Source organism: Mandrillus leucophaeus, unplaced genomic scaffold (genome assembly GCF_000951045.1).
Source record: "Mandrillus leucophaeus isolate KB7577 unplaced genomic scaffold, Mleu.le_1.0 Scaffold16, whole genome shotgun sequence".
NCBI lineage: Eukaryota > Metazoa > Chordata > Mammalia > Primates > Cercopithecidae > Mandrillus > Mandrillus leucophaeus.
In genome coordinates this window covers 3,298,204-3,310,036 of record NW_012101587.1, presented here as the reverse complement: position 1 = coordinate 3,310,036, position 11,833 = coordinate 3,298,204, and the positions used below count along the sequence as shown (strand labels likewise).

The following is an 11,833-nucleotide window of genomic DNA, read 5'->3' as shown; positions in this document are numbered from 1 at the left end:
TCACATAGTCCCAATTCCAATTTATAGTTCATGGCTCAGGCAGAGTCATTCACCACGGTGTCTCCTGGGCTAAACCAGCACCTGCTCTGCTCACTTCTTGACTGGCTCCTCATCGTCAGCCCTCTGTAGAGATCTCATTTCCTCCATGCCAGGTACTTCACGCTCCAAGCTCAGAGACTGTTCTATCAATTTCATACACGTTCTCCGCCCCTACAGATGGGCAGGCCAGCACTGAATGGCAGGGTGTGGCTGTGCAGATGGAAGCGTGATCACTATGGCTTTCTATGTTCAGTTCCACAGACCCTCATGGCTCCTCTAGCCTCTACTGACCGTGGTCCTGGCAGCCTGTGCAGGCCATGGGGAAGGTCCTGACAGCCTGCGCGGGTGGTGGAGAAGGGTGTCTGCGTCCATGAGGCTGGGGCTCCAGCAGCCCCTCCTCTTGGCTCTCAGCCTAGTGAGTTAATTTCCAGTCACCTTTAGGAGAAAGTAGGCGGGCCGCTTCAGTGAGCTCACAAGCTCCCTGGCTCAGTTCCTATCTTGCTGTGTTTTATTTTAAAATACTCAACCTTGTATTGTACTGTCATGGTGAAAGCTAGCTTACGATGTACCCTTGGTTTGTCTTTTAATGCATTTTCCATGTATGTTACATTAAGATAGACTTGCCAATGAAAAGAATATAGTTTTTAAAATGTAATTATCTTTGCATGATTTTCCAAATTCCTCAGTTGGAAGGGGTCTGGGCAGAGAAGTGTAGCCTGTGGACGTGGGCTTTCTGTCTGCCGTGCCTGCCAGGTGAGCTCAGGCGGCCATGCCTCCAGCCTCGGCAGTTTTTCCTGCTATTGCAATGAATGCAGTCATATTCCCAAGCTTCTCACACTTGCTCCTCATGCTGGAGTCTGAGGCTGTCTGACCCCCGGGAAACAGGAGCATGTAATCCTACCCTCAATCAGCATGGAAGTTCCCCTCCGTAAATGTCACAAATGCAGAGCATTTCTCACAGCTGCTGCTGAGACACAGAAGGGAACTGAGGGTTCCATTAAAGGCAAAACAAAGGCTGGTTGCGGTGGCTCATGCCTGTAATCCTAGCACTTTGGGAGGCTGAGGTGGGCAGATCCACTTGAGGTCAGGATGTGACTATCCTGGGCAACATGGCGAGATCCTGTCTCTACAAAAAATACAAAAATTAGCTGGGCGTGGTAGTGCACACCTGTAGTCCCAGCTACATGGGAGGCTTTGGCAGGAGGCTAGCTTGAGCCTGGGAGGTTGAGGCTGCAGTAAGCCAAGACTGCACCACTGCGCTCCAACCTGGGTGACAAAGTAAGATCCTGTCTCAAAAAAAAAAAAAGAAAAAGAAAAAACGAAAGAGACTTTCATCTGTCTTTTTGAAGAAAAATTCTTGTAACCAAAGGCAACTATAAGTAAAACATCGCTTCACGCTCTTTCATGCTTTCAGAGAAAAAGGTGGCAAGGGGAAATCGTCCAAGACTCCTCCCAGGTTCACATCTACAGGGTGTGTACACTAGCAACATGGCAGAACACAGAGAGACTTGGAAGCTTGTCTTCAGAGACACTAAGTATTTTTTTCCTGGTGAGAATCAGTGCCCTACAACTACCTCTGTTCCACTTTCTTCAGTAGCCATAGACCCTCTGATGAGGACACCCCCTCCAACAGGCACCGCCAGGCCACCCTGCCTCGAGACCCAGAGGCACCGAGTCACATCAGCTCTGCAGCTCTGCAGACCTGGCTCTCGCTTGATGTGGGCCTGTGTGCTCCAGCCCAGAACACAAAAGAAGACACCCATGCAAATACCATTAAAAGTTTATTGTTTTATTTCAATTTCAGGAACAGTGTACACTTTCCGTTCAGCCATCGTCACAGCACGTGCTGTTTGGGTGCGGCCACGTATGGATGGCAGAGCCGACCTCAGCTCAGCGACGCAGAGTGCTTCTGCTGAAAAATGTGGGGGTTTGTGTCTGGAGTTTTGTTCTTTGTAATCCTCTCATCTTCGAGGCTATGTATTAATAGACATGATATTAAGCCCACACGAAACATTCAGAATTAGAGTGGGATTAAGAAGACGCGTTTTGGCATCACGCTGACTACTCCTCATCTTCGTCCTCGGGGAGGGTGATGCCAGCGTGGGGCTCTTTGGAAGGCCTATCACGGGTGCGCTAAAATCAAAAGGTGGGTTAGTAGGTTAGGGAGGGAGGAGCAAAAGGAGATGTCAGCAGGTGTTAGGAAGGATGTGGTCAGAAGAGCTCTTCTCTGTCTCCACAGGGCCGTCCGCTCAGCCCGTGTGTCTCGGTGAGTAATTCGGGAGCAGGTGCATGCCTGTGCCTACTCGCTACGACGCGTCTTCTGGGAGGAGGTGGATGAGCCGGTTATCTTCTCAGGGAGGGTTAGTGCTGGCCACTGTGCACTGCCGCTGCCTGCACGCCTGGTCACAGCCAGTGTCTAAGGGTGACTGGCGCGGCTGCGAGGCTGTCCAGAGGACTCCTACCCTTCTGCTCTGAGTGCGTAAGTCTTCCTGGACTCTCCGGCTGTGGGCTCTGGTTTGGAAACGAGGTTGTTCGTAGAGGCTGCTCTGGGGCCACCATGCAGGGCAACAGTGACGTCCAGAGGCCGCCTGCTTGACATCTCCATCACCAAATCTCCAGGAAGACCCTGTTGCCTGTGTGAGGCCATTGCCCAGCCCACATTTGCCTCCTTTTCCTCCCTCTGCCACACGCGAATTCAGCTAATTGGGGTGTGTGGGCAGCCACGACCTGGGGGCATGCCCCGCTCTCTGTGCTGCCCCACGTTGGACTCTTAACAGCTGCCCAGCCCGCATGTCACATACCAAAAGCTCCCACATGCAGTAAGCCACTCCTTGACTGTCTAATCCTGTTAGGAAAAATGAAGTCTACTTTAGGAGGTGAGAGAAGGACAGAAAAAAAAAACAAAGGAAGCTTGGATGTCAACAGTCCTCTCTGCCGCCCACGTCCTCTGTCTCTGCAGCTGTGTGCCTCCATCGCAGTGCCCAGCAAAAGCGCAAGGGTGTCACCGTCACGGCGAAAAGAAAGTCCAAGGGTGGAGGGGTGAACGTGGAGGGACGTCTGTGCACCTGGCCCCCTGAAGACCCACGAGCGTCTGGGGGCACACTGTGGGGTAAGGAATGTGACCTTCACACAGAAAGTGACAGTTTGAACTGTTTTCTGTTTTCATTTGCTTCATTTAACTGTTGGCCAGAAATTGCCGGTAGGCTGCCGTGTGCCTGACCCTAGGACGTGCACAACTCCACAGGCATTAGGGGAGAGGTCATCTGCTCTAACTAGGTAATGGGGGCAAATGGGATTAAAGTTTTAAGGCAGTTATATTAAGAAGCTGAGGACAGGATTCCGGAACCAAGTGGGTTTTCAGCGTCTAGCCATGGGTGATCCGGAGCGACTATCTCTTCCTCCCTGAAAAGCAAGAAAGAAGAGTTAGGACGAGAGCGCCGCGGAGTCCTCCCACACCAGCATCCCTCTGCTGTGGTTCCAGGTGGGTGCTGAGCCCCTGGGTGTCTCTCTTATCTGCTAACAGAAATGGCACCACGGAGAGTTAGTCTTTTCCTTCCTTTTCTCCCGACCTCCCTCAGCAAATGCTAATTGCATTTTCAGTTCTGTGAGAAAGATTCTCTGGAATCTGATTCCCAGGCTGCAGGGAGTGGTGCCTGGCGTAACCACCCTTCTGCGTCACAATGCTGCTCTTCTGTGGGTGAAAGTGTAACCGCTCATTGCTTTGCTTTGAAGGAGCACTTCGTCTCTTCAGCCAGAGATTCCAGAGCGGCTGGGGGGAAGTGCCAACCACAACAGGAGCAAGTTCTTTTTCGGAGGTACCCTAGCACACCCCTTGCTGCACACACCAGAAAAGAGCAAAGCCACATGTCCGTCCTTGGGGACGTCCCTCCTATGTGCCATCTCATCTGCCACACCAGACAGATCAAATGCACAGGGAGCTTTGTCTGCAAACTTTGACTTGAAGGGGTCTTAAAGCCATGCATTTACATGTTTGGGGGACAAATAATTTCGATGCTTAAGAAAGAGTTGGCAGCTAATTGAAATGGTACACAGGTGTGCCGTGGCCCACGGTGTGGAGGTAGCCAGGCGTGGGCATCCCTCTAGAAGGAGGCACGCATTGGTCACACAGAACGTCATTTAGATTGACAAAGCAGAACATTTAGATTGACAAAGCACTTTTTCTGCATTGAAATTTTTATTCAAATTTTAGTCTCTCTCCTTGGGTTTCCCCTTTTATGAAATGATCAATTTTGGTGAAGAGTCCCCAGAAAGCAAGACAGAAAAGAAATATGCTCTTCACCGTGGCTGATCAGCAATGAACTAACACTGTCCTCATCTAATTCTCTGTCTTCCACACTGCCCAGTAAATGCATAACCAGAGTGCGGACGCCAAGAATCCTTACAAATAACGCAACTAACAGACCAAGGTGACAGTTCTGATTTCTTGGGGGGTTTTCCAAGTACATACTTAGCATTATAAACAAGCCTCTATGTTGTGGTTAAACAACTCAAGGGATTTTTGTTTTCACAAGTGAAAACGTTTGTGAAATTCTAGCCTGCGAAACTGCCTTAGGAACCATCTAGTGAGATTTCCCTCCCAAGACGGGGCTTTCTCACATATGGCGGAGGCCTCCTGCTGGCCTGGGGGCTGACAGGTGCAGCGCCCTGCCCTTTGAGGGCCAGCCTCTCCCTCAGGAGCATGGGTTTTTTCCTGTTTGATTCTGGCTTAACTTGAACATCCCTGGCATTGGAGCTGCCCTCTGGAGTAGCCCAGAAGTCAGCACACACCTCACCTTTTGCTGCATTTCCAAGAGATCAGCCTTTGGACTTCCTGGAAAGTGGTAGAACCATTGTCCTATGAAACAAGGTGCTTCTGTGCTGAAATGGAGGAAGTTCCCTACAGCCTCTGGCAAGGTGACTCACTGAGATACCCTCTTAACTTTCGACATTGAAAATGGTGGGCATGTTGGTTTCACTTTTTATCATTAAACCTACAATTTGTTGAGCACTGACCATGCAGGAAACCCATTTTTTCCCATTTTCTCTTTTGTGCTCACGGCACCCCCTGGAGTAGGTGTTCCTATCATCCTCTCTTTACAGCCCAGGAGCCAAAGCTCAGCCAGCCCGAGCGAGCCAGGATTAGAGCCTGCGTGGATGCAGCAGTCACGCTTCTCTCTATTATGTGTCTTGCAACTTGGAGTCGCATGATCTAAGCATCTGATCCGCCCTGGGCTCAGGTCAGGATAAGACTGAAGTCACAAGGTGAGGGTTAGACTGACCTCCTCTCTCAGGACAGGAAAAGAACAGAACCTACTGCAAAAGGCAGATACTGTTGCCTCCACTCTGACGCCTCACAACTCCACAGCAACACTACAGGTGGGAAAACGTTCACATGTATGTTCGTGGAAGTTAATGCACATGGAAACAGGAGGCTCCTATGATGTTCCCATGTGGTTTCCGAGTAATGGGGTGACCTGCATAGTTTTTTCTACCCAGTTCCTACCGACAATGCTAGACTTCCAGATTTGAGTCTTTTCCTCTCACTACTGATTTCCAACAGCACCAGAAAGAACAGAAAGATGGTAAAATGACATTAAATGCTATGAAGTTCCTGTCCTCTCCACCTGCCTGCCTCTAAACCCCTCATTTCTGGAGGAGCTGTGATTTATTAATCTATTGGAACTGCTCCAAGTCAACTCATTCAGCCATACGGCCAGAGTAGGCCAGTTATGAACTTTTGATGCAGTAAAATTTTATTACAACCATATGATTTGCAATTTGCTTTGATACATCGATGCTTCCCTTGAACTCTACGGAAATTAAATAATTTTTAAAAGCTGCTTACAAAAAAATTCAGGGAAAATACTGAACTTATTTAAGAAAACACATGCGTGTAGTACATTGGTTATATTTGCACACAGTAAACATGCAGATCTAAATGCAGCTTTCTGTTCCTCAGGGTGGTCTTGGTAAGCTCTGGCCTTGCAAGCATTTCGAGTGACTGGTTGTAAGCCTTGCATATATTGCAAGGAAATATTTGCTAAATGGGGCTCCTCACTCATCTGGGCCATCCCATCAACTCTGAGCCAGCACTCAACTCTCTCGGTGTGTCTAACAGTCCTTAAGCTGGCAGTGGAGGAATTAGTTATCCGGATGGGATGAATCCGTGTTTCCCAGGTGAGCACGGTGTCTGCAAAATCATCACAACTGGCAACACCTAGTTCACCCTTGGACGTTCTGACTCAGTGAGCCTGTGGCAGAGCCCAGACAGACAGGGGTCTGGGCGTGCATCCCAGGCAATTCAGAGGCAGGTGCGGTACTGGCCAGGTGGGGCGGGGCCGTCCTGACTGCAGTGCTGGGTTCAGACACTGCTCCCCGGGGAGCCTCATCTCCGCCCTCTTGTGGCCACACCCCAGAACTGCGGCAGTGTACAGCATGATGGCCCTGAGACTTGAATATTCGGAGAATTTATTTTCTTACTCAGAATTTACGTTGAGGAGTGGATCCTGCTTACCACTTTATCTGACATAAAGCAAGTAAGCAGCTCAGTTACTCACTGCTCACTTCATATATTAAAAGCTTTTCCTAAGACCGGCTATCCTTAAGATCTTGGGCTGTGCCATGAATCGCCTGTTGTCCACAGAACCTCCCAGAATTGAGGCTCATGGCAGAGGTTCTGCACTCACCGAGGACGCGGGGGGATCGCGTCTGTGCCCATGTGGATCCCAGCTGCTGGGCAGAGCACACTGCACATCCAGACTCAATAAATACATGGAGTCAAAGGTGAGGTCACTGAATCAATGAGTATGTTACACACCAAGGAAGACCGTCCTCTCTGCACCCCGGGGAGGCCCCCCAGAGGCCTGGTCTCCTCCAAGACGAAAATGCAAACGCAGGTGCCTCAGGGGGACTCCCAGGCCGTCTGGCTTCGCGGTTCTCTCCCGGCCCTGCCTGGAGCTTCATGTGCCTCCCCGTTTGCTTCACGAGAGCAGCTGTCTAAGAGGTCCAGTTTTCTGGGTGACGTTTAACGATAATCAAGGTGACTGCTTATCTAAGGAATCTGAGCCCCGCACCTGCCAGCGCGTTTTGTGTTTGTCACTACCTTTTACTTTCACAGCGAGTTTGTGAGCTGAGTGGGTGGGTTACCTCCATTTTACAGATGAGAAAACCAAGGCTCAGAGACACGGCTCACAAACAACGGGCCTGGCATTCGTCCTGGGTCTGGTTCCAGGTACTCATGAGCCAACGGGCCACTCCCCACTCCCTGAGGTCTCCTGGGCATCCCCTCCCGTGGCTCCCCAACACCCACGTCTGCTTGGTTCCTGCTTACTCTCTGAGGGCTCCAACCCCTGGGCATGGGCAAGTTGGATTCCAGCTGGGCCCTGCCCCGGAGTCAAGGTCAGCTGCCTGCTCCAGGGCCCCTGAACCAGCCCAGGCGCAGCCCTTCCTCAGGTGCCTCCGGCCCCACATGCATCTCGGAGGAAACCCGCACGTAAATGCGAGTGGGCAATGCCACCTGAGCCCCTGCACGCCCGCTGGGCCAGAGCACGCCCAGGGTACAGTGCGGCTGAGTCAGAGGCGGCAGCCACCCTTGTGCTCAGCTCAGTTGGGGAGTCTGGGACCCTTTAGTCCCCGCTCACTGGAGCTGAGTAGGGGGTACCTTACCAGCTTAAAAATTCTGGAAAGCGTGCCCTGGGCATCGACTCCCTTGAATCCCTTGTGAGCCGATTTATAGTCGGACGCTCTGCCTCCGTAGCCAAATCCTGGTTTCTGCCCTTCGGCCCCCTGCAAGAAAAGACCACAGAGCTCAGCCTCCACCCGCAGTGCTGGGCAGGCTGCTTGAGCCACTGGGAGCTGCCACCAGGGCCCCGGGGAAGGGCCCAGGCCCTGGACTGGACTGGTGAGTGGTTCAGGAGCCACGGGCCAGCACCGCGCTGAGGGGGTGGGGGCGGGAGAGGCTGCTCCCCCAGGTCTACCAGGGTGTTGGCCGCAGAGAGAGGAGCGCTCTGGTTTGGGCGGAGGCTCTCTCGAGATAATGCGGCCCAAACACACATATTTTAAGGATCTAAATCATTTAGGGAACAGTTACTTACCTTCACGCTGTGGGGTGTTCAAGAGAAGATTAGCAAACATCAAGCAAATCAAGGTAAGGAGGCTCCTGCCTACACGTGTTTGGAGGACTCGGACCCTGGGGGGCTGTGAGGTGTGTAGGTGCCAGTCCCTGGAGGCCCTGGCCCGCGCCCTTTCCTGGGGGGTCCTTTTGCTGATTGATTTGCACAGATTGGATTCTGGTCACACGGGCCCTGTGGTTCTAGGATCTGTCTGGGAAATCGAGAGTCCTTGGCCTTAGTGAAATGTCGAGCCTCGTATCTTTCATAAGGTTTTGAGACAAAATCCTGAGCTCTCTCCCAGGCGTGAGCAGGAATCAGTCTCCTTGGCCATAGCTCGGACTGGGAGCAAGGCCCCTGCCAGGAGCCCGGGGCTGCTGAACTGGACAGAGGGAGGAGGCAGGCCTGGCTGGCACGGGGGGCAGGCGCGTCCTGGCAGCAGCAGGACAGTGTCTCCTCCCATTCCCCTAGCACCTTTCTAGCTCCTCCAGCTGTGTGGCCTTGGGCAAGGGCAGGCACCTCTCTGAGCTTCAGTTTCCTCATCTACACAATGGGGTTGTGCGAGAACATGCTCCTCAGTGGAGGCTGCCAACTCTGGGCTTTGGTGCCAGCTGTCGTTATGGAAGTGGGAACTCCACTGCAAACACGGGGAGGAACGGAAGGAGCTCGCTGTGGAGTCTGGACGCGGTGGACGTTAACACCTGAGGGTGAAGTGTCCTCCCACGGCGGGTGCACTGTCTGTGGGAAGGCTGACTGTGCTGTTAGCTTTTCAGGGTGGCATCTTGGTTGGTCTCATGAATCTCTACTCAACGGACAGGGTCCAGACTGCACTTTACGTTTTGCCAACAAGAAATGGGAGACTCTCCTGGTGCCCTTTCCTGAAGACTTGTGGAGACCAAACCAAACTGTCCCCCCTCCATCAGCCTGCAGCCTTTTTTCCATTTCATTAAAGTGTTTTAGGACAGGGAGGACCTTGAGCAACCTAGCCCATCTCTTATTTAGAGGTGAGGAAGATGACGCCAGAGGGCTCCAGGCTTCCAGAGCACCTGGCTGCACCCACAGCCTCTGCTGGGCGCTTCCCACCCTACATGCTACTTGTACAGTTTTCTTTTCATTCAACCTGTGCGTGGGAGCCAGCACGGCCACTCAGAGCCAGGCAGCTGCTTTTGTGTGAACAGTTGATTCAGGGGCTATCCAGTGAGGTGAGGGACAGGAGATGTGTGGCAAGAAGGTCTAAGCACCGTGCACGAGGGGACAGCCAGCCTCGCCCTTGCGTCCCAGAGGTTTCCAGGTTTGCGCTCACTCCTTGATGGCAGAGGGCGCGGGAGGCCAGGCTGTCAGCTCTACGTGGCAGAGAGCCGCTTCCCCTGCCAGCACTATGTCATTCTGTCCTAGTCTATTGCTTGTCTCCAAAAATAAAGAGTTTTCGAGAACTAAATCCGGGGACTGACTTTCAGATTAATAATCTGCTTGACCTTTCCTCCTTTCAAATCCTCAGTCATGTTTATCTTTGGGCAACCTAGAATGTACCGGGAAACACACAACACAGTTTAGAAAGAGAAAGTGGGGCTCTCCGGAACTCCAGACAAGGAGAGAGTCCTGCGGCTCTGGGAAACAGACAAGCAGACAACATGCAGAGAAGGGTTTTGCTTTGGAAAAAAGAGAAATTCAACAGACATTAGTAGGAACCCAAAAGGAGAGATGCGGGAAGAATGCAGGGGTTTTTCTTGTTAGCTGCTGGGCGGAGTGGCCTGTGCACGGCCCCCCATCGCTCCCCATTCGGGGAGGATCCTGCACGACGGCCCCAAAGTCCACTCCTAGAAAATTAAGAGCAGATAAAGCAGTAGCTAAAATAAGATTTCTGGGTCAAAAATGAATTTCCTTCTTCTATCCTCTTTGTCTCCTGCTGGCATAGAAAATAAAAAATTAATTGTCCGTGAGTACTAGTCCATGTACATTTGCTACGTGACTGTCATCATTTTGCAAATTCATTAGGTCGGAAAAAGCAAGTCGAATATGCATTAATAGGAAATATTTCAGTAAATATCTTAGTTCCTAAGTCAGTTCAATCGTGTGTGGGACTGAGGTGCGATCCTCATGGAATCTTTTCTCTGCCTTTCTCTCTAGTGTCCCGTCCCTTCCTCCCTCTCTTCCTCCCTCTTTCCCACTTTCTTTCTGTCTTCTTTTCCAGTTCTTTCTTCCTGTTCTTTCTCCTGGTTGCCTTTCTTTTAAAATGTATTCATTCATTTACATGATGCTTATTAACTGAGCAGAAGGTATAGACCGGCTCTGTTGTAGAGTATGAGGGCATTACAGTTTGGAGACAGATACAACCTGTCTATGATATGTTAGTGGTTATTCCTCCATTTTATTCTAAAATTAAAACTTTTATACAGTAAGAATCATATCTGATATTTGCTAGTAACTAAAGTCTATAAGTTTGGTTAGAATATAATGACTGGCATTTTAATTTGGCTCAGACACCAAATTCGTTCACTAGAAATTTCAAATTGGCCATTTTAAACCTTCCTTGAAAGTTTGCGTTCAGCATTAACAAGCCTAAAATGCCTAAGGAAGATTTTCTGGATGGCTTGATATCTATGTTTTTTATTATTAAAACACATACAAAACAAAAATCTTTGGATTAATGAGGTTATAAATCCAGCAACTCTATAGAGCCTATTTTTCTGTTCATTAGCAGAATCATTTTTCCAGTGTCAGCATCTGGGGTTACTGAGATGGGCCAGCCAGTCCCACTTCCACATGCGGGTTCCTGGGACTTGTTTCTCGCATTGGTTGGGTTGGAAGAAGTTAAACATTTTCTCGGACAAGGTATTGCTCCCTCCATGGGAGGGAGACCAGTCACGTCTCCTGGGAACCCTTTGGGAGAAGATGGTCTGGCCTTGCAGGGCCAGGTCCCAGGCACAGAAGCAAGAGACCGGACCTGCCAGAAGCGAAGACCACGTTTCACTTCCCCAGTGGAAGAGAAGGCGGCCCGATCCCAGCTGTGGGCAGAGAGGTCTTGAGAGGAGAGAAAAGGGGGCCAGGAAGCAACCGAAACAGAGCAGAACACAAAAGTCGCGGGGCTGTGAGGACCGGGATGGAAGAGGAAGCCGATGGAAGTGCGTTCATCACCTACCCAGCTAAATCTGCTCAGGGACAGTCCTCTCCCCTGCATGAGGAAGACAAAGAAAGAATGACATGGTGGTCAGCGAAGGGAAAGTCCTTTCAATAAACAGGAAACACAATGAAAGCGCCGTAGAGCTGAGGTGGTAAAAACAGGTTCCACCCGGAGCTCCGAGGGGGCTGCAGGCTCAGGGCCCCAGCAGCTGTGCAGCGGTGGGAGAGGCAGGAGGGTGCATGGATCTGCCGACCTGTTCTACTTGGCAGCCGCGAGGCAACTCGTTTTGGGATGAATTCAGGTAGCTCTGAGCCTAGCTCTCTCTTTGGTACGTTACAGGATTTTAGAGAAGGTCTATCAGTAAAGTGATGACTGATCAAAACATTCCAAGGTCTTACCTTTCCCTGCGATGGGGGTGGAGTGCGAGGCGTCACCTGGAAAGACACAGAGAACCATGGGCTGCATCGGGAGCCCTGTGCGGCTGCCCATCTCCTACCCGGCGCCTGCCCGCCGAGGGTGGCCAGCACCCACCACCGTCAGAAGCACCCGGGCGCCTGCCCGCCGA

General features: G+C 51.2%; 1 protein-coding gene across 1 annotated transcript in view; it reads right to left on the bottom strand.

The window, feature by feature from the left end:
• Positions 1 to 1,807: 1,807 nt before the first annotated feature.
• Positions 1,808 to 11,833, bottom strand: part of MBP (myelin basic protein) — a 170,482-nt gene continuing 160,456 nt past the window's right edge. Inside the window, exons 7-10 of the mRNA XM_011975876.1 lie at positions 11,667 to 11,702; positions 11,287 to 11,319; positions 7,705 to 7,824; positions 1,808 to 3,441 (exon numbers count right to left, since the gene is read on the bottom strand). Coding sequence (XP_011831266.1) covers positions 3,397 to 3,441; positions 7,705 to 7,824; positions 11,287 to 11,319; positions 11,667 to 11,702 — 234 coding nt within the window. The 3' untranslated portion in view covers positions 1,808 to 3,396. The remainder of the gene's footprint in view (positions 3,442 to 7,704; positions 7,825 to 11,286; positions 11,320 to 11,666; positions 11,703 to 11,833) is intronic.